Source organism: Rhinopithecus roxellana, chromosome 4 (genome assembly GCF_007565055.1).
Source record: "Rhinopithecus roxellana isolate Shanxi Qingling chromosome 4, ASM756505v1, whole genome shotgun sequence".
Taxonomy (NCBI): Eukaryota; Metazoa; Chordata; class Mammalia; order Primates; family Cercopithecidae; genus Rhinopithecus; species Rhinopithecus roxellana.
In genome coordinates this window covers 122,352,817-122,375,500 of record NC_044552.1, presented here as the reverse complement: position 1 = coordinate 122,375,500, position 22,684 = coordinate 122,352,817, and the positions used below count along the sequence as shown (strand labels likewise).

The window sequence follows — 22,684 nt, the reverse complement described above, 5'->3', positions numbered from 1 at the left end:
CTGTGTTCCTGCATATTCCTGAGCCTCTGTTGTAGCCTAACCAGAAGCCAGATGATAGTGATTAAAAGGATAGCTATTATCTAGTCCCATTTGTTACTCCTTCCTTTCATGTACATATTATATTACAGTACTTTTTGTATTAGTCCATGATAGTTTGTATGCAGTTTTTTATATACTTTTTTTTCGGTCTGGTGCCCTAAAACAAAATGAATAACCTCATTTTGTGTTTCATATGTCCTTTAATTGCCCAGAACAAAATCTGTATTATTTTTACTTATTATGGCTATGTGTATAATTATATGTGTAGTTTTTTTTAAACAGTTAATGTGATACTCTATACTACTTGAATATTTTTAATTCTGGAAAATCAGTTTTTCCTAGTGCTCCCTTTTCCAACTCTTCTCACTCCTTCCTCCGTTGTGTTTATTACAGGGCCCAATGTAAAGGCTGTTGCTACTGCTGTGGAACAGATTTACCCATTTGTGTTTGAAAGCAGGAAAGAAATTTTATAATTCACCACTTAATTGGTTAGAATCTCTAACTGAGCACCTTTTAAACCTGCTGCACATTGGACTCAAAAGGAAAACTGGACCAACAGTAATTGAGGAGATAGACTCTTTTATTCATTCACGGCTACAGTGTAAGCTCCAGTCCCTTTGGATTTTATTCCAAACCTTGCTGTAATATAAAAGGAAGTTTACAAGACATGACATTGCTGCTTTTACAAAAGGACATTCTATTTATTTTCGCAGTAATTCTCATGTCCCCATAAGCAGAGCTGTCACAGTGTGCACTACCTTAGATTGTTTTATTGTTGTCATTGTTATTTTTTTCCATTTTGAGCTAATGTGTTTTATTTGTGAATAGTCTTTTACATTTTTGTATGCTGAATATGGGCACCAAAGAACCTGTAAAAGTTATCTTTTTCAATTGAATGTGCACAAATAAAAGTTTGGAAAAGATCTCTCTTCATATCCATTCTATAACTTTTATTCCCCATTTTCTATTTTAACAAAAATTGTATTCATACTTTTTTTTAAAATCTATGCAAGCTTAAGACTTTGGCTAAAGTGTGTTGGCTTCTTTTTGAAGTGTATTTTTTGTGTGTGTGTGTGTGTGTGTGTGTGTGTGTGTGTGTGTATATATATATATGCACCACATGTGTATAGTATCTTTTTTAATGCTCTGTTACCAAATAACAAATAGGAATTTGTTTTTCTTGCAGATTAGAAATAAAAACGTGTATATAAACTCTAGAGAACCAGACTAGAAGTTTATAGATAAAGGATAATGTTTTATGTTGCTAATTTAATATGATAGAAAATGTTAAATAACTTGTAAAGGTTAAGAAATTGTAGTTTTAAGAAGAGAAACCTCTTACCCACTAGATGGCCATGAGAAAGAAGCTGTGATGAATGGTGCCTCATTTGGATCTTTGTTTTTCTGGAAAGACTCAACACCTGTAGTTGTAGAGAAGTGATTGAGGTTCTTGACTTTAATCTTGGGTTGGTGCCCAAGCCTATACTAAGAATCTTGTCAGAAGTTGGTAACATGGAGATGTTTTAACAAGAAGTGCCCACAAGCTGCCTCTGTGCCACAATGTAATTATCAAATAGCCCTACTTGAATTTGAAAGCCATTTTGTGCGATATTGTCCTTCCCCTTGCTGTATCTTATTTAATGGAGTTAAAGAGTGACTATTCAGTATATGAGATTGCTACTCTTAAAGTTATAATAAATACGCATTTATGAAACAGTGTCTCTGGCTCACCCAGGAGCCCTGATGTGGTAATACAGGATCAAGCATAGTTGTGCCCTATCACTAGTGCCCTATCACTAGGCCACGGTATGTAGTTGGTATGGGTTGAGTAGATAAAGACTCCAGTTTTCAAGGAGCTTACTTAGATTTTAGAGGGGAGACAAGCATATAATACCTAGAAGTAAAGCTGAGTGGAGAGTCCAATTAGCTTCTCAGGAGAAACTTAATGGAGACAATATTCCAACACAGTGTACAAAAACCTGTATTTCCAAGATGTTTTCAAAGCTTTGTGGAAAAGTTGCAACATCCTAACCTTCATATATAGTACATTTTCCTTACCGTATTATAAAATCTTGAAAACCTTGCTTAGGCACTGCACTGAACAACACTTACTATTTTTATTTTTATCTTTTTTCTTCTCAATGCCTTCCCTAACCTGCTTCTTACTCCAAAGTGGAAGGCAAAGGTGAACTTACATTTTTCTTTCTTACGAAAGATTTCATTGGAATTTTTAGACTTTTATTTTTCCTTTAAAAAAAAAAAAAAAGTGTTTATTTCCTTTAAGATTCAGTAGGATAGCCAAACTCATAAATATGGAGAATAAAATTACATGAAAGAGTTACAAACTCACTGTCTTAAAGATTTGACATTTTCATTTAGTTTTAATTAACAGTAATAAGTCACCTCCTGTTTTGCAATGTGCACCAAAAAAAGAAATGTAGAATAGGGGGAAAACATGCTTATATAGCCAAGGTACAGATCCAGATGATACAACCTTTTCAGTATTTGCATGACTTGAAAACTGGGCAGATCAATAGCTAAACGAAGTGCTTTATCTGAAGGGAGAGGGTAAAGACGGTGACCGGGTCTGTTTTCAGGGCTGCTGAGTGAGCCTCACCTAGCAGTGTCCTTTGGTAATTCGCTAACCTTAACAAAGATGGGAAGAAGTGAGTGCTCTAATGTCTTCTGCTGGCTCTCCATAAGTACTGTAAATTTTTTTTTATAAATAAAAACTGTGAATATATATGTATAAGTTGTAAATATTTCCCCCTTTTTATTTTTGAAAATCAAAAAGCTTGATGTGGTGTGGGGCAATGAACATTGGATACAAATTTGGAGACAAAATTGTTTAGTTACAGACTCAGGATATTAAAATAAAAATGCAAAAGAATACTCAAGATACTGAAGTCGAGGTCACTAGTAATAAACCGGCTAGGTTGATACAGTTTCCTGCCCATTTATAATGAATGGCTAAACCAAAAAATACCTAAAGTATATATAGTGTTTGAACTATAAACACGGAAGGAAACGTGGGGCAGAATACACTTCCCTTCTCTTTCCAAAAACAAACAACAATGCTTGCTCTGACTTGCATATGAAATACACTGTGATAGAATTGAGATCTCAAATCTCCTTTCCTTTTAGCTTCCCCTGCAATTTTAATACAGATAATACACTGCAGATCCAGGCCTTTTAGTCAGTCTCCTGAGTCTCTGATCTTATAGTTTTACTACTTACATAGGTTTATAGTCTCTCCACGTTGTTATAAAGGAATGTAGTAGATCATGTCGCCTTATATGACATTGGGACAGTTTATTAGGAACCAATGGGAAAATTCCAAGCTAAACAAAAAGATGCTGGCTCTTAGGATTCTCTTTTCTTTAGGTTAATCATATTTTAAAATTCTTTTTCAAGTTAGGTTGTTCGTGCTCTTACGTTTTTTCTGTGTCTTCCATCACTTACAGTATTAGTAATTTAATATGTTACTTGGTTCAAGATTTGATTGTGGATTTTCTATCATCATACCCAAATTTTATTAGTGAGACCTCTTACCAAGTCTTTAAAATCAACTGGAGACGTAGAGAACAGTTCATCGTTGTGTGGGTGAAACCCACATTGCTTGTACAGGCTGCCATCATAGAGTCTTGAACATATGAGGGAATTGTCCTGATGTCTGAATGTCATTTATTGTGTCTTCGGTCACTGAAAGTCATCATCGAGTGTAGCCTGTGTGCCATAACCTGAGGTAGTGATATTCCTGAGGAGTGTGAAGAATTGCAGGACACTGTGGATTACTATACATTGTCATGAAAGCCTTCCAAGGAGGCAGCTTTTCTAGGCTTGATTTAATAACTTCAACCTAATTGCTTAGAGATTTGGATAAATAACCTAATGGCCTGACTCCTTTTCTAATGTTTTACTTACAGCTACTTCTAAATAAATATGGTCCCAGGATTTTAAAATTGTCTTTCCTATGCACTTTTTTAAAATGGAAAAAAAAAATGCTCATTTTTCTCAACTGTTGCAGAATTATTTTAATATTTCACAATATTAACATGAAATTCATAAAAGGATATTTTGCATTAAATTGTAGTTTATAGTTCATAAAATAAGCTCTATAATCTTTATACTTGTTGAATGTAACTAGGAATTACCACTAAAATCCTAGCCAGGACCCTCTCCTAATCTAGATGGAATACGTGGGCAGTTGTCCACACACTGTGTTCTGGTTCTTTTCTGCGTAAGACCCAGTGCAAGCAGTGTCTTGGTAGGCAAAACCTGTACCCTTATGTCCAGACCACTTGTGTATCTGAATAATAAAGCTGTGACTGGCCTCCGTACATACATAGCTTAAGGCAGAGGTTGATGTCTTCACTAGGACATAGTCTATTCAAAGGCTGCTCTGTGAAGGTAGAAGGTATGAAACCAGCCAGTAACTTTTTTTTTAACCTGATATCCTGCTCAGAATAAGAAAGAGATCACTTAGGACCTTGTACCTCATCTACCTTTTGAGGTTCCTTTTGGGGAAGAGGGGATTGAAGGCTGTCTTTACCATTTCAGTGTTTCTTCAAAACCAGTTCCATGACACGGAAAAGAAAGCACAGGAGTCGCAACTATGCACTGGTCCAAAGACACCCTCCTAAGTGTTTTGGCACTATCCACGTTCAGAAGGTGTTGAGACCATTAGTTCTCTGGAGAAAGCTGCCTGGATTGGCCCCTACCACACAGCTTGTTACACTCCAAGAGCTGCTCCTGGGGTTTTCTTTTTTGAGGCTGTCTTGGCACTAATTCTTCTTGGTGATGACTCATAAAACAAATGTTGTTTTTCACATAGTTCCTGAAAGAAAAAGAGGCACTAATGAAAATGTCATTCTTAGTTTACAGTACATACAAAAAAAAAAAAAAAAAACAGTGTAGGCTATTATTTTTTAAACCATCCTGGGGCTTTAATGTTTTAGCTATGCAAAATAAATACATATTTTTATTAGGAAGCCTGCTGCATCATGAAATTCAGTATGCCACAGACTTTGGTCAGTCTCATGCAAGGGGTAACCGTGTCTTCTCAGAACACAATCCCAGCAGTCAGCTCTGTGGGGAAGGATTCCAAGGATAGTATTACATACAGAGAACCAGTGGAGGTTTCATCCCAGACCTTATTTTTTTCCATTTCTCAAACTCCAGCAATGTGCCTATATTTATATCTCTTCTGTCTTCTACGTCATCCCTCACTCCTGCATTAACAAATTTTTCTACAGGATTCTTTCCATCAGCACAAAAAGATGCTATCGTATTTTACCTTTATTAAAAATGAAGAGCTGCCTTTGAACCTCCCTTTTCAAATACCTTTTTCTGTAATTTAACCAATGATTTGAGTGGCCACGGTATGTAGTTGGTATGGGTTGAGTAGATAAAGACTCCAGTTTTCAAGGAGCTTACTTAGATTTTAGAGGGGAGACAAGCATATAATTTGAAGTAGTAAAAGTGCTAATGAGAAATAAACGGGGAAGGAGAAAAAAGGATTTCATTGGGTGGGAGAGGACAGACTGTTACACAGGTGGCATCTCTCTAAAGCAGTGATGATCAGAAAATGGAATGAAGTTAGGGAGGGAACCCTGCAAAGACTCCCAAAGACCTGAGAAGTGGGGGCAGGGAAACGAGTTGGTATCTGGAGGGAATCTGAGGAAGGTGTTTTTTCAGGATGGGAAATACTGCAGCTTTGTGAGTGTGTGCATGATGATAATCCCATAGGAGGGGGAAATGGATGCAGTCAGTGTACAAATGGAAGCATTGACCTTTGCAACAAGGCAGAATGTGTGGGCATAGATGTAAGCAGGTTAGTAGATCTTGTGGCAGGAGGATGAGGTGGTCTCAATTTACTTTCTCAGTGAACTAAAAAGCAATATAATTAGAGTGAAGAAGTGGGAGGGGGTGCTGGAGGCTTGGGAAAAGTATTGGTGTGAAGTAATCGTCTTTGAAAGTAGGAACATCAATTCACCAGGGAAATGTGGTATATTGCACGATATTCCTCAAGAACTACTTGAGATTGATGTTCGTAAGTTTAAAACAAGGCTGATCAGCATAATTATGTGTTTGATTCAGCCAGGTTTAGCTCCTTGAATGCAGGGATAAAATGAACTAAGAGTTGACTTGGTCAGAGTTAGGGTTTGCCTGAGTGATGGAAGGAGAGAGAAGAGGGGAAAGGGAGAAGGTGAAATGCAAAGAAGTGGCCTGGGTGGTGGGCCATGGAAAGTAGGAAGCAGGGTAAGGAAGGAAGGGAGAGCGTGAGCCTCCAGGTTGTGGTGGGGCTGAAGACTTGTTAAAGTGCCAGTACTTGAGAAAGTGGGCTGGAGAGATGAGTGGTTAGAGGGTGAGTTTAATGCTTGTGAATGAAGCAGTGATTGGAAATGAGTCTAGGCCGTGACCATTCTGCTTTTCTGCTCCCCTTCACAGCAAAACTGATGCAAGGAGTGGACTGTAGCTTCTTCACTTCACTTCCATTTTGTCCTCCAACCGTATCAGTCGGCGTCTGTCCTCTCATTCCACTGAGCCTGAGTCTGTCAAGCCTATGATTACCTCTGTCTTTGTGGCTGTTCTCTCCAGTCCCACCTTTCTACAACACTCCTGGCTTTCCTCCAGCCTCACTGCTGGCTTCTTTTCAGTCTCTTTTAACACTCTCTTCTTTGCTCGGTCTCTAAAGTTGGCAAAAAACTGGGCCTAGGCCCTTCTCTCTCTGTTCTCTGACGAGATAAGCTTATCTGGCTTCATGACTTAAATACCACTTAGCTGATGGCCACTCATATTTGACTCTCTAACCCCTAGAGTCTCCAAATTTCAGACTTATATATCCAAGTGCCTACTACTAATGTGTCTATTTGATGTCTAATGGACATCTCACAATATCTCCAAATCCGAGCTCTATTCTCTCCCGAACCCTGAAACCTAGTCGTCTCTTGGGCTTCCCCATCTCACCACCTGTCCAGTTTCTCAAGTTAAAACTTGCAGTGTCATCTTGACTGCTTCATTGCCCTACTCCTATATCCATTTCGTTCACATTTTTTCATCTGTTCAATGCTGAGCTTTGATTATATGCCAAGGAATTGTTCCGAGTGTTGGGAAACAACAGTGAACAAAATATACAAAATTCCCTGGCTTCATGGAATTTAAATATAGCAGGAAGAGATAGACAGTAGACCAAGTAAAATATAGTGTTTCTGCTTTGGTTAAAACTGAAGGATTGGAAAGTGGGTGCAGAGTTGGATACACAACTGGTATTTGAAATAGAGGCACAGGAAAAGTCTGAGGGAGGTGAAGCAGCCAGACAGGTGGATATCTAGGGGAAGATAATTTGAGGCAGAGGAAACAAGTGCCAAGATCCAGAGCCTTGAGCATTCCTGATGTGTCTGGGATGCAGCCTTTGGCCTGTGTGGCTGTGAGAGGAGAAGGGCAGATTAGCAGGCTGTGCAGGGCTAGAAGGGCATTGGAAGGCTTCTGCTCTTGCTGGAGAGCCACTGGAGGATTGGAGAAAAAGAATACCTTGATTGCATTTTAAGGGGTCATTCTGGCCACTATGTAGAGAACTGATGGGAGGGGACAAAGGCAGAAATGAGAACCAATAAGTGGGTATTGCAGTAATTCAGGATGGCGATCATGGTGACTCAGACCAGGGCAGCCGTGAAGGTGTTCAGGCTCTGGATATATTTTGAAATAAGAGCCAACACAACTTCCTGATGGACTGAACGTGGAGTATGAGACAAAGAGTCAGGAAAGACTCCAAAGTTTGTGGCCAGAGCAAGTAGTAGGATAACATTGACATCCACTGAGGTGGGTAAGGCTGTGAGTAGAATAGGTTTGAGGATATCACAGGTTCAATTTAGGACATGCGAGGTATTAGGTATCTGTTAGGCGTTTGGAAAGACATGTAGAGTAAGCAGTTGAATAAACAAGCCTTGAATTCTGGAGAGAGAGCTAGAGACATAAATTTCAGACCCTGGCATATTAATGAGATACAAACTGTCATTGACTGAGATCAACTAGCCGGTGAGGGTGACAGAGAAGCGGTCAGGGGACTAAGCCCCAGGGCACACCAACTTTAAGAGAGGAAGCAGACGAAGAGAGACCCATAGGTAAGAGACAACAGGGGACGGGTCCCAGAAGGCTGTGAGGCAACCATTTCAGGAAGGAGGACTATCCCCAGGCAAACACACCATCTCCAGTCAAATGCTGGGGATAGTCTAAGATGAGGAGTGAGAATTGACCACAGAGTTAACCAACATGGAGGTAACTGGAACATTAAAAAGTAATTTCAGGAGCGGGATGGCCATAACAAGTCTCACTGGAGCAGGTTCTTCAGAATGGGAAGAGCAGAAGCACAAGTGATGACAGTGAATACAGACGATGCATTAGAAAAACTTGGCTATACATAGTACCCAAGAAATAGGGCAAAAGCTGGAGAGAAAATGGCACCAAAAGACGTTTAAAAAAAAAAGATGGAGAAAGAATCACAGCAGGTTTCCGTGCTGATGAGGAGTAGGTAAAGATGCAGGTGATGCAGCAGTGAGCCGGGACAATTGCTGGAGAATGTGCCAGAGAAGGGAGAGAGGAGAGAGGGGGTGAAGGGGCCTCTCATAGGAAGGACTGCATTCCTACATAGGCCCTGGAGGAATGGTCGTGTATGTGGAAGGTGGTGGAAGTTTCCACCTGATTATGTCCATTTTCTCAGGGAAGTCAGAAGCAAGGCCATCAGTGAGGAATGAGGATGTGAGGAGGTTTCCGGAAAGAAAGTGATCTGGAGCGTTTGTCTAGGAGAGAAGCAGAGTTAATAGACTAGGGATATGTGTGCTTGCCACATGTGATTGAAGGCCACTTAAGGTCCATGGCGTGATGGAAAAAGAGACCCAGCACTACAATTGCATGCTTTCTCAGCCTGCTTCAGCTGGATGGCTGCAGACACTCACTATGGCACACTTTTAAACTGTAAGTCAGATCATGTCACTGCCCTGCTTAAAATCCTTCAGTAGCTTCCACTGCAATTAGAATGAAACCCAGCTCTTCACTCAGCCTGCAAAGCCCTGCACACTAGTCTCTACCTACTTCCTAACTCGTCAAAGATTACAGCCTTCTTTCCATTTCTGGAACAAGTCAAGTGTGTTTCTGACTTAGCCTTTGCACTAGCTGTTTTTTCTGCCTGGATTTTCTCCCCTATCTTTCAAGGTTGGCTTTTTATTACCCAGGTTTTATCTTAAATGGTACATCTCAGAATAACCTTCTCTGATCTGCCCAATTGAAAGTAGCCCTTTAGTCACTTACTGTCTAATCAGCATATTGGAAATCTCATGGTGATTGTACTCGCTGACAATGTTATTGTAGAACCTAGATCAGTGCCTGGCACATAGTAGATGCTCAATAAATATTTATTGAATAAATGAATTGGGCAGATGCATGAATAAAGAAATGGCCACATCAAATTAACTGCTAAAAAGTGAAAAATAAGTTTGCCTCATAACTGAAATATTTAAAAATATTAACTTGTTTTCTTTCTCCATTTGTGCCCACTTAAGCTGGGAGAAAAGTAAATCACGCTGAAACAGCAAATATGGCAAACATCACATCCCATTTTGAGTTTGCAGCTTGCAAGGCAGAAGTTCAAAATAAAATCTTTTTAAATTACATTATTGCAGAAATCCTTTCTGACCTCTCAGCTGAGTCACTGTTTATTTTATAAGAAACTTAACATCCTTGGAAGAATATTTGTTTTTTCAGCTTTTTAGAAATAGGGGTAGAAGAACCCAACTCCAAATATAGAGGAAAATACTAGGCAATCTGTAGTATCATGGTTGAAGTTAATTTGATATTGTAGTTTACTTTCTTAGAAATAGACTTTGTGATTTCTACATCAGGACTATTACCTTGGTGACAAAAGTTGATTCATTGTTTTATTCTAAATTCATGAAGACTCTCTTAACTCAGCAGTGTCCTTCCTGATTCTTCAAGTTCACCTCAGCTTCTGTGCACAAGCAGTTTCCATGGGCTTTCTAATTTAATAACTTACTGTATTTTTTTTGTCTCTGACATTTCTCTCTCGGAAACTTGTTTAACGTATATCCTTCATAGATACTTTGGTCAATGTACATAAGACAGGCTGCTCACATTGTCATTTTAAAAGCTTTTCTCAACCTGTTGGTTCGGCTCAGAAAAGCCTCTGGCTCACTAATATTACATGAATAGAAGTTAACCGGGAGCCCAAGGCGGGCAGATCACGAGGTCAGGAGATTGAGACCATTCTGGCTAATACGGTGAAACCCCGTCTCTACTAAAAATACAAAAAAATTAGCCAGACGTGGCGGCAGGTGCCTGTAGTCCCATCTACTTGGGAGGCTGAGGCAGAAGAATGGTGGTGTGAACCCAGGAGGCAGAGCTTACCATGAGCTGAGATCATGCCACTGCACTCCAGGCTGGGCAACAGAGCAAGACTCCATCTCAAAAAAAAAAAAAAAGGCCGGGCGCAGTGGCTCACGCCTGTAATCCCAACACTTTGGGAGGCCGAGGCGGGCGGATCACGAGGTCGCGGATCACGAGGTCAGGAGATCAAGACCACCCTGGCTAACATGATGAAGTCCCCATCTCTACTAAAAATACAAAAGATTAGCCGGGCGTGGTGGTGGGCGCCTGTAATCCCAGCTACTCGGGAGGCTGAGGCAGGGGAATGGCCTGAACCCGGGAGGCAGAGCTTGCAGTGAGCCAAGACTGCACCACTGCACTCCAGCCTGGGCGACAGAGCGAGACTCCGCCCCCCGCCCCCCCAAAAAAAGAAGTTAACCTACCATTTGATGCAGCAATCTCATTACTGAGTATATACCCAAAGGAAAATGAATCGTTTTACCAAAAAGACACATGAACCCGTACGTTCATCGCATCACTATGCATGATAGCAAACGTGGAATCAACCCAGGTGTCCATGAGCAGTGGATTGGATAAAGAAAATGTGATATATATACACCATGGAATACTGCACAGCCATCAAAAAGAACCAAATCATTTATAGCAACATGGATGCAGCTGGAGGCCATTTTCTTAAGTGAACTAATGCAGAAACAGAAAAGCAAGTACTGTGTGTTCTCACTTATAAGTGGGAGCTAAACATTGGGTACTCATGGACATAAAGAGGCAAAAATAGACACTGAGACGACTGGAGAGGAGAGCGATGGAGGTGGGCAAGGGCTAAACAACTCCCTGTTGGGTACTATGCTCACTACCTGGGTGACAGATTCATTCATACTCCAAAGCTCAGCATCATGCAGTAAACCTTTGTAACAAACCTGCACATGTACCCCCTGATTCTAAAATAAATGTTGAAAAAAAAATTCTAAGAGCACCTTTTCCTTTTTGTCCTCAGTACTGGGCTTCCTCATGGTTTATAGCTAGTAGGTGTTACTACTGCTGTAATGACTTTAAAATGTAAAATTGTTTTGCCATCTCATCTTTCTTAATTGCCTGTATTTTTGTTCTTCATTACAAACCTTGCAGTTCTCCTATAGTCTGTTTAGAGGTCAACATACCTTTGACTTTTGGTCCTCTCCTAATTTGCAATTTATAACGTTCTTGGAGAGGGTCTGAATTTAAATTTGAGTAATTGCATGACTCAAAAGTAACAGAAATGTGATTCTTTCAAAAATATTTCATAAGTCAGAATTTTAATAATTTAGACAGATTCTTTCCCCACCCCAAATTCTGAATTAATAAGTTCTGTTGGGTTTTAGATACCCACATCATATGTTCTTAAGGAATATCTTATTCTGGAAGCCTACTAGAAAGAAAGCTTAGATTTTCTTAAGTTCTGTCATTGAATTTTCATTTGGTTTGCAATTTGATACATTCTGACAACTTTATGTGAAAAAAGGGATTTGAAAGTCCTTAATCTTAAATGCAGAACATTCTGCTTTCAAGTTAGACTTTTTTAAGAGAGTACAGTGGGTTGTGATAGTAAAGGAGGCCTATATAGTTTCATTCAATTAATTAATTGTTACTTTCTCTCTGCCTCAATTGTTTAGTTATTTTTCTTCACAAGAATTCACAAAATTTTACTCTTATTTTTCTGTGTTCTTTTGAGACAGGGTCTCACTCTGTCACCCAGGCTAGAGTGTGGTGGCACGATCACAGCTCACTGCAGCCTCAACTTCCCAGGTTCAAATGATCCTTCTACCTCAGCTTCCAGAGTAGCTGGGACTACAGGCACAAGCCACCATGCCCAGCTAATATTTTGTGTTTTTGATAGAGATGGGGTTTTGCCATGTTGTCAGGCTGGTCTCGAACTCCTGGGTTCAAGTGATCTGCCTGCCTTCACCTCCCAGAGTGCTGGGATTACAGGTATGAGCCAGTACACCCGGCCACAAAATGTTTACAGGAATTTTGCTCCCTGAGTTAGTAGATGAGTAGTTCAAAGGTGCATATACACAAAGTGGATTTACCACGAAGCCAATAAAACAAGTTATAAAATTGAACAGTGGATACTTTTTAATCATCTACCAGAAATCAATATTAAGCTAGGTAGGCTTTGTAGGAGTTACATAAGAAAGATAATGGACAGAGCATTCCTGGAAACTAAAACTTTATTAATTAACAAGGTGAAACCACAAGAGTTCTAGCCAACACAGTATAGAAGAAAAGAGGGCGAGAAGATATTGAAAATCTAGGACAAAGGATTACTCTCCAGGGCTAGAGCTACTCAGGACTTCGAGGATCAGTACTTGAGTTGAGTCTAAAAGCATAAGGATGTAGAGCTGAATCTTCAAAGCTGGATAAAACGTAGAAACAGAAGGAGAAATCAGGAGATTAGAGTCGTGAGCTAGGAGGCCATCCAGGAAAGAAGATTGTTTCACATAGCTAAAAGAACTTCAAGAAAGAGTAGGTGTGGTAGATTAAATGTGGTCAGAAATTCTTCGCCCTTCATCTCATCAAGAGGTTAGGTCTCTTTCTTCACCCCTTGTATCCGGGCTGGCCTCAGGACTTGTGCTGACAATAGAAAGTAGTCAAAGTGATGTGTGTATTCCTGATGTAAACCTCAGAGAGACTTGCAGCTTCTTTCTGCCCTCACTACCTTGAAAAGCTACCTTGAGTTTGACATGTGAGGAAGCCACTTTGCCTCCTCAAGGATGAGAAGCCACTGGGGAGAACTGAAGCTCCCCATTGACAGCTGGCACCTACTGCCACCTATGTGGTCAACTCCCGTGTGATTGTGGGCCCTCCTGCCCAGGGAGACATGTGAGTGAGCCCACGCAAAACAGGCAGAGGCACCACCCAGCCAAACCAAAGAATCACTGGAAATGGTCCATTGTTTTCAGCTGCTACATTTGGGATGCTTTTGTTATGCACCAATGGACAATTGATGTGAAACAGGCATAAGGAAGGATGAGAAATGAAGGAAGATCAATAGATTTGAAAGTCATCAATGTCCTGGCATCTCAGTTATGGAAAAAAACCTGAATCCATGAGGAATGTTGCCAGTTTACAGGTGGATACATTGAGTTTAATTAAAATCTGAGGCCACTGATGCTTTAAATCATATTTGTAATTGATAGCCATTATTCAGAGTCTAATGCACACCAAGAAATCCAATCATTTTGACCTCCACTTGGATAGAGTCAGGCAGTGCATTGGTTAGTCCAAGGATATAGCCAGCCTTCCTCACAATTTTATTTCCCAGTGTAACTGAATCATTTTCATTTTATTTTTTTGAAAACAGGGCCTCATTTGTATAAAAAGAAAGTCTTATAATTTGATATTTATCTTAAGCATAAACTGGGAGAATTTTTTTCTGCTTTTTGTAAAGTAAAATATTTTTAAAATTTAGATCATCTAAAAGTGTATAAAGCACAAAGTGAAAATTTTCCACAATCCTACTTACCATACCCCCAATAAGCCAGGATTAATGGTTGGTTCAATATAAATACACATGCACACATATACCTACTAACAATTCACCTATCAGGTTTATTCTTCCTTCAAGTAAAAGCTGAAGAATTGCTATGCCCACAATATCTATAATCATACATTTCCCTCTACTGTTTTCAAAGTATTTTTAAAAGAAAATCACAAATTGTGAAAATGTAGTTTCCTCCCATTATATTAAAACCCAAGAACAAGTATCCCTGCATTTCTAAATGAAATGATGTAATCCTAGGAAGAGTAACAAGTTCTCCTTCATTCTTAGCCCTTATGTCTCACCTCTTCTCCCAGGACATGGTTTTGGCAATTAGAGCTACTAAAAAAGGAAAGGGAATTTTCTGCCACCCACTTCTAAATTAAATGTTTCACTTCTAAGTTAAATTGTTTAAACAATCTCTCCTTGTGAAATTTTTTAACGAGTTTTCTAAATGCCTATTCATATAAGAAGCTTATCTTTCTTAAAATTACCTTAAATGTGCACTATTTAGAACAACTGTAGACGGTTAAGCCTGAGAGTTTTTCTGCTAATCTTAGCCTTAGCAAGTGTTTAGAGCACAGAGAAGGAGCTATAAGTCTGATAGAAATGGAAAGGCTGAGGCCCAAGGTCCTAGCCCAGGGTGAACATGGTATATCTACATTTCAAGGACACACCCCAAACCCCAAGCAAAGAAAACCTGCTGGGGGGAGCTAGAGAGACGGAAGAAGTTCTGAGATGGTTACTGAGTAGAGCTTTAAAACGTTCACCCATTGGGTGGGGACTGGGTGGGGGAAGCACTAGCGGGGCGGTGAGGGATAAAAGACTACAAATTGAGTACAGTGTATACTGCTCTGGTGATGGGTGCACCAAAATCTCACAATTACCACTAAAGAACTTAACTCTGTAACCAAATATCACGTGTTTCCCAAAAATCTATGGAAATAAAAAAAAATTTTAATGAGATAGTTTTAATCCTTAGCACAGCAGAATTACATCCTCTATACAACAAAATTAATTTCTGGAAAAAATCAAGTAAAACAACAGTAATAACAGTTTCTCTTTCAGAAAAGAAATGCAGACAGTGAAAATATTAAACTTTGTTCTAGTAAAAATTATTACATTACAAAAAAAGGAAAGTGTGGTTTAATGCTTTTTAATTACAATGACGTATTTTTGTTTCTGTTTCGTGTAAAAGGTAAAAGCTTGTAACCTGGCACCTATACATCGGTTGGTCACAGTAATGAATAATAGCATTACAGTTTGATGATAATTATAAAACGCTAACATGTTAAAAACATTCCAACTGTAGACCGGGCACAGTGGCTCATGTCTGTAATCCCAGCACTTTGGGAGGCCAAGGCCAGTGGATCACAAGGTCAGGAGATCGAGACCATCCTGGCTAACACGGTGGAACCCCGTCTCTACTAAAAATACGAAAAAAAATTAGCCGGGCGAGTCTGAGGCAGGAGAATGGCGTGAACCCGGGAGGCGGAGCTTGCAGTGAGCCGAGATTGTGTCACTGCACTCCAGCCTGGGCGACAGACAAGAGTGAGACTCCGTCTCAAAAAAAAAAAAAAAAAATCCAATTGTAAAGATTTTATTCAAATTCAGTACAATATTTCATCGATAAATGAAAATTCGCACTTGCCAATCAAATGCATTCACTTCGTAGTTTGAAAAACAAAAAAAAGTTCACTCGTTGGGAAGAAATGGGTATTCTTCCTTAGCTGCATCACCCAAATTAAAGACAAGGCAGGGAAATTGGAATTATGCACTAAGACATAGTCTTACGCTAAAGGGAATGTCCTAAAATAATTTCAGATATTATTCCTTTGCTGCATATAAAAGCTGCACTTTTGACCAAAGAGTATTGTTCAGAAACCAGTGCATGTAATACTTACACTTTTGCTAGCTCCATTGATATTTGTTCCAAAGAGCACCCCTTTGTCTCAGGTATAAACATAACAACAAAAAGCAGGGATGCTAGACTCATGATTGTATATATAAAGCACACCCATGGCAGGCCAATAAGATCTATAAAGGACAAAAGAAATTGATTATAAATGTGTTTTGTGTAGCTTTGATCCCATTTGTGAACAGCCACTTAGGGCATACATAATACCATATGTATTTTCAAACATGCCAGCAGTATCCAGGAAAATAGCAATCACAAATTTAAAATGTAGCCAGCTCTGAAAGTGTTACTTTTACAGACTACCTTAGCTTTCTCTGATGAAGTAAATAGCAGTCTTGTAACTATCACAATTTACACCCAATCTCATCTTCTTGGTGGGCATGTCTTTCTGTTTCAAAATGGCAATGTGTCTTTATTAATATAAAAAAGCACATGCAAAAAAGGAACCTCAAATAACATGGACATATGATATAGAAGGTAAAATCTCTCTTCTCCCCCTCTTCAGTTCCCCTCTTGGGAATCGCCATGGTAGCAGTTTAGTTTCTGTTTGGTGGACAATTTTTTCCTCCTCTTACTATCATTCCCAATGGTGGACATTTTTAATGACATTTGTACAGATGGATTTTTCTTGGAATGAGCTCACCCTTCTTTGCTCTGATTTGAATAAATCATTTCATGCTGGCAATATTTCATCATTTTAATAGCTTACAGTGTATTTGTAATGCTTCTTCCTGGGTTCAGAGAAAAAAGTGATCATGGATCCAGTAAAAGGCATCAACTTGCCAAGATGCATCACAAGAAGCAGGATCCTCAAGATTCTGATGACTCTCATCTGCAAACCTAGTTTTTCCTCTGACCCCTTCCAGCCAAAGATACAGTCCCTTTGTAGTCATGGACCAAGTCAAGGCACCTTCAGTGGTGAGCAGTGGCCCCCAATGCATTTGAGTCTGCCATTTGCATTGTGGTGGCCCCTGACTCAGCAGCAGAAGGTCTAGTGTGGCAAGGAGTAGTTGGAAAGAAGATGGCTCTTTCTGAACATAGGCTCAAACCAACTACAAACAAGATTTTACAAATAGCGTTTAACAGCTGCTGCAGCCACAAACCACAGTTGGTCAGGCAGGAAAACTGACTGAGCAGTTGTGTACTGAGGCAGTGTTTGTAAATGCAGCGTGAAAGAATGGAAGCATAGGAACCACTTGTCGGTGAGTTGTGCTGAGGTTGGGAGAAGCAGGAAGGAGGAACAGCACTGCAGTTCTTTTGGCAATTTTAATTAAATTCCTGTCTCTCTGTGCTTTTCTAGCTGGCACAGGGTATTGCCCAAGTGATTGCTTAATAAAGTCCTTGTAGAATTGGGTTTCCTTCCTTCTCTGGAACATAAAACCAGAATATAGAAATTGTCAAAATCCCAAAGGTTGTCTCATCAAATTGTCCCCAGTTTTGTTTGAGCACTTTGAGTAACAGGGAGCTCACCATTTCACGAAGCCTCTTATTGCCCTGTGAAATAGCTGCATCTGCTAAAAAGTTATTCCTTGCTTAGATCCTAAATCTGCCTTTCAGAGGCTGTGCTTTGTCCTCTGGAAGGACACACATTGATTCAGCTCTCCCCACCCCTTCTCCATGGCAGCCATTCAAATATTTGCATGCACCTCAGCCCTTCTCTGAGAAGCCCCTTGTCCAAGTCAAACATCCTGAACTCTTCAACCATTCTTCCCACAGCATAGGTTACTGCCCTCGCCATTCAGGTCGCTCTCCTTCAGTGAACACACTGCAATTTTTAAATGGCTCTCTCAAGATATTTTACTCAGAGCTGAATGCAATACTACAATTGTGTCATGACCACTGCAGAGTACATTTATCTATCTGGAACATTCTGCTTTTATTGATACAGCTGAAATTGCATAAAAATGTTGGTATTTAAGGGCTTGCTGCCAAGTGGAACCTCACGTCTTTTAGATCCCTCTATCCCACACTTGGAAAACTGATTTTTGAAAATAAGTAGGAAATGTCAAGCATTCCAATTAAATGTCATCTAAAGGTTTTAGATCATTCTAGGCTTTTTTTGGTAAGTGGATCTGTTTTCCTAACATTTGTTCTAAAGGCCGGTACAGAACTTCTAAAGCTTCACTGGCTCCTCCAGTGTATTAGCTATCACCCTCCCAGAGATGCGTGCCGTCTTTTCCATCCCTCAATTCCATTTTTTCTTTTACATTTTTCTTTCTCCACATCAAATAGCAGATGGAGGGTATGTGTGTGTTGTGTACATGTGTGCACATGTGAAGGTGGAGGGCACGTGTCTGTGTATGTGATCTGAGTAGGACCAGTTTCTTTGTTTCCTTTAATCTTGAACTATTTCTCAAAAGGTAGGATAGAAACATTTGAAAATGTTATATAAAAACCCAAACCATGCTTAAATAGTAACTCCAAAGGTTAATTTCCAAAAGTGGATGTACTAAATATATATGCATGTATGAGTGTGTATATGTGTATATATGTGTTTATATATATGCACATGTTTTGAGCAAACATCCACTTTCGAAAATTGCATCTATAAAGACAATATATATGAAATGAAGAAATTGAGTTATTTGTTTCACAGAATTTCCCACGGTCTGGATTTTCTTGCTTGTAGTCATGCTGCGTGTTCCTCATCTATATATTAAATAAAGAGAAACTGACTCATTGGTCAGTTTTGGTGGATACTGGGGAACTGCCACATTATTTTGAAAACTAGAAAATAAAGTTTCAAGCACGTGTTTTACCTTTCTTATATGATCCACACTTCAGGGTAGCCAAATAGCTAATGAGAAGAAATTTCTCTTTAGAGAGGCATTTCAGATAAAACTGGAGAAGGAATGATATAATGAGTAGGTCTGGGAAATGATCATCAAAGGAGGCCAACGTGACAAACAGCAAGACATCCAGACCTCATGTACCTCCTGTTGGCAGTTCACACAGCAGCAGCTGCCACAGAGTTCACCAACAAATGACATGTAAATCCCCTCAAGCCTATCTCTTTTTTAAAAAAAATAAATTTAGGCTTTATTTATTTATTTTAGCTCTATCATTCTTTGTAATCCCCAAAGTGTTTCCCTTCTTACTCTGCCCATGTTTACAAGTTGGAGCTAGGAAAACAAGGCAAATCCTTCTGTTTCTGATTTGATCCCTAATATTGGGTTATTTTATTGTAATATATAAATCTAATTGATGGGGCTGCTGAATGGAACAGACAAACAGCAATGTTTTGTTTTGTTTCTAACATTTTTTTATGCCTTGCCTTATTTTCAACATAGGGATCCTCAAATTTTCTATACAACGCGGTTGAATTTCAGGCTTCAGTGAAAGTAACAATGAGCCTGACCTTATCGAATCTCCCTGCCAGGCGCAGTGGCTCACGCCTGTAATCCCAGCACTTTGGGAGGCTGAGGCGGGTGGATCATGAGGTCAGGAGTTCGAGACCAGCCTGGTCAACAAAGTGAAATCCTATCTCTATTAAAAATACAAAACAATTAGCCAGGCTTAGTGACACGCACCTATAGTCCCAGCTACTTGGGAGGCCGAAGCAGGAGAATCCCTTGAACCCGGGAGGTGGAGGTTGTGGTGAGTCAAAATCGCACCACTGCACTCCAGCCTAGGCAAGAGAGTGAGACCCTTGACTCCGTCTCAAAAACAAACAAAAAATAAAAAAGAATCTGCCTTCTGCTGCTCTCTATCATTAAATTTGATGAGATTCCCCTTGAAAATAAAAGTTCGTTGTTATTACAAGCAATTCTGCCTGACACCTAAACATGATTTTTGTTATTGTGGATTGGTTTCCCTTTCTCCTCAAGCCTCTATCTAAATCTAATAGCAATTTACAAGAAACATAAACGACAGAGGAAGGCTAGGTATGGTGGCTCATGCCTGTAATCCCAGCACTTTGGGAAGCTGAGGAGGGTGGATCACTTGGAGTTTAAAACCAGCCTGGCCAACATGGTGAAACCCCTGTCTCTACTAAAAAAACAAAAATTAGCTGAGTGTGATGCTGTGCGCCTGTAATCCCAGCTGCTCCAGAGGCTGAGGCAAAAGAACCATTTGAACCCGGGGGCCGGAGGTTGCAGTGAGCTGAGATCATGCCACTGCACTCCAGCCTGGGCAACAGAGAGAGACTGTCTAAAAAAAAAAAAAAAAAAAAAAAAAAAAAAAAAAAAAAAACAGAAAGGGACACGTGACATGACTATAATCAACAAAATTCAAACTGGAAAATTCTATGAAATGAATCACTTGTTTTTTAATAGATTTTTAATTTCTTTAGAAATATAAGGTACAGTTGGAGTGAGGAGATGGAGACAAAACCTACAAATTATGACACATTTCAGCGACTTGTAAGTTATGTATTTGGGTCATGATTTAAATCACGTATAAAAAACAATTATAGGACAATTAGAACGTGAACACAGACTGGGTATTTGATACTAAGGGATGATTATTTATATTTTTAAGTGTGATAATGGCATTGTAGCTATATTTTTGAATGTCTTTTAAAGGTCTATGCTGAAATTTTAAAGACAAAACAACACTACATATGGGATGTGGCTCAAAATAATTGGGTAGGGGGAAGAGCAGGTGGAGTTAAAATAGATTTGGATTGAAAACTGTGTAAATTGGGTCATGGGTACTTCAGGGTCATGGCCGTTCTCCTTCTAAGTGTGTTTGAAAATTTTCACGAAAAAGTGGTCTTTAGGTGGGTGTGATTCCCGAACATCTGTCCTATGAGGACCAAAGACATTCGAGGAAAACAAAGACTTCTTACCGGTTACAGTCAAAAATGTCAGCGAGATGAGAAGATTGATGCCCCAGTTCATGCTAGAAGTTAAAGCCATGGCTCGTCCTCTGATCCCACCAGGAAAGATCTCGCTGAGCACCAGCCAGGGCACTAGAAGAAAGGGAAGAGTGGGTGGCGGACAGCACACTTAGCGAAAACCCATTGAATCTGAGTGCCGCACCCTGATCTCTCCCTGCCCTCATCCTGCCGGCATTTGTGGTTGGGAAGCAGGGCCATTTCCTACCTCAGCAGGACAGGACAGTAAAGGGACATGCTGCCTCCTCACCTCCAGCCAAGGAAGAAAGGACTCACAGAAACATTAGGGGAGCTGGACCATGGTCCCCACACATAGGGCGAGGGGCATGAAGTGCTGGTATCTGACACAGGCCCAAGAAATGCAAACCGCAGGGCAGAGGCGGGGGCCACCTGCCTGGCAGCAACAAGACAGCCAGCTCAGGACATCTGCCAAGCACAGGAGCCTCAGTGCCAGAGCCCAGGTGTACCTGCTGTAGGACTGGGCTGTTTCCTTGTCTCTCTCCCCCTGACCTTGGAGGAGTCAGAAATCACAGCTAATGAGTGGGTAGGAAATGGAGCCAGGAGAGCAAGAGGAAGCCGGCTACTCTCCCTTCTCCGACTTGGGCGTCCTGGCCTGAAGCAAGCTGGGTGGAGAGAAGTTCTAAATTAAATAGAGTTACAAGATTTGATTATTTTACCAGACTGGACATTTGCATTTCTAGAAGGAGAGTCTTATTGGCACCAAAATTCATCAGAGGACTTTTTATTATCTGAGAGTGACAGGGAACATTATGGGGCTTGGCTGATGGGATCAGACAGGGCAATAAAGGAGCAAATTAACTTATCTTCTGCTCACAGCCTATCAAACCCAGTTTGCCTAATGAAAAACAGCCAGGAGTTCTTACTGTGGGCTTTTACAAACATTTTTACAACCTCATCTCATTTGATCCTCACAAACCCCAGCAAGGTAGGAACTATTACGTTGCCTCTTTTATTGAAGAGGAAATGGAGGCTTAGAAGAGTTAACTTGCCCAGGTCACAGAGCACGTAAGTGACAAAGGTGGCATTATCCCTAGTAGTCTCTGGAATTCATGCTTTTTTTTTTTTTTTATCACTGTGCTTTCTTGATAGTGGCTCAATAAATATTTATTAATTAATAAATAAATGTAGAGTGTAAGCATCTTTGATTCAGTGGAAAGAAGGCCTTTGGCGCTACCCCAGCTCAGGCTCACTGTTGGCTGATTCACTGTGTTTTTTGAAAATTAGCACTGATATATCAACCAACGACTTAATTTTACCCCAGAAGAGGAGATGGGAAGAAGAAACGAGAAGCCAGGGAGAGGCCGCTCTGGCCAGTAACCACCTGGGCTGCCTATGCCAGAATCCAGCAGTCAGTCATGCCTCTAACTTAAAAATTGTCTCTCCTGACAAGATTACACCCTGTAGAAATAACATCTGCTGGGTGTAAATTTGCTGCTTTAAAGGAAGAAAAAACTAAATTTGATTGTAGAAGACTGGAAAAATCTATTTTTTCTTATCTTCTCCAAGTGAATCTATACAGGGTTACCTTTCATGCATGGAAGATAATTATAATAAAAAGTAGTATAATTATTATTGTTGTTCTTATTAGTGAGGAATTCAAAACTAGGAAACCCCATGTCTGCCACACTCTTACCTCACCTCTCTTCCCCTGCCCCTATCCATGCTAAAAGACCTTCACTAGATTCTTGCAGATTATATCCTTGGTGGAATCGCTTTACTTTTAATGAGACCAGTTTAGTGCTCAGGTAACCCTGTCTTGAGCTTTGCAAGACTGAAGATCCAGCTCTGAGTAGACTGATATCTGCATAATTCTGGTGAAGCCTTTGTAATGAAGACCTGTCCTTGGACAAATGCAAGATAAAATTATATAAATCCAAATTTTAAGCTAAATAATATATGCCACGGACCAACCTCCCTATACCCTTTCCTGGCATGAGTATTCGACGCTGGCCAG

General features: G+C 40.0%; 2 protein-coding genes across 3 annotated transcripts in view; one reads left to right on the top strand and one right to left on the bottom strand.

The window, feature by feature from the left end:
• Nucleotides 1-964, top strand: part of TBPL1 (TATA-box binding protein like 1) — a 35,600-nt gene extending 34,636 nt beyond the window's left edge. For both annotated transcript variants that reach the window (XM_010383468.2, XM_010383467.2), the window contains one exon: nt 433-964. In XM_010383468.2, the coding sequence (XP_010381770.1) occupies nt 433-512 (80 nt within the window). In that variant the 3' untranslated portion in view covers nt 513-964. The remainder of the gene's footprint in view (nt 1-432) is intronic.
• A 1,331-nt stretch (nt 965-2,295) lies between these two features.
• Nucleotides 2,296-22,684, bottom strand: part of SLC2A12 (solute carrier family 2 member 12) — a 64,525-nt gene continuing 44,136 nt past the window's right edge. The window contains exons 3-5 of the mRNA XM_030929117.1: nt 20,662-20,784; nt 15,859-15,991; nt 2,296-4,876 (exon numbers count right to left, since the gene is read on the bottom strand). Coding sequence (XP_030784977.1) covers nt 4,723-4,876; nt 15,859-15,991; nt 20,662-20,784 — 410 coding nt within the window. The 3' untranslated portion in view covers nt 2,296-4,722. The remainder of the gene's footprint in view (nt 4,877-15,858; nt 15,992-20,661; nt 20,785-22,684) is intronic.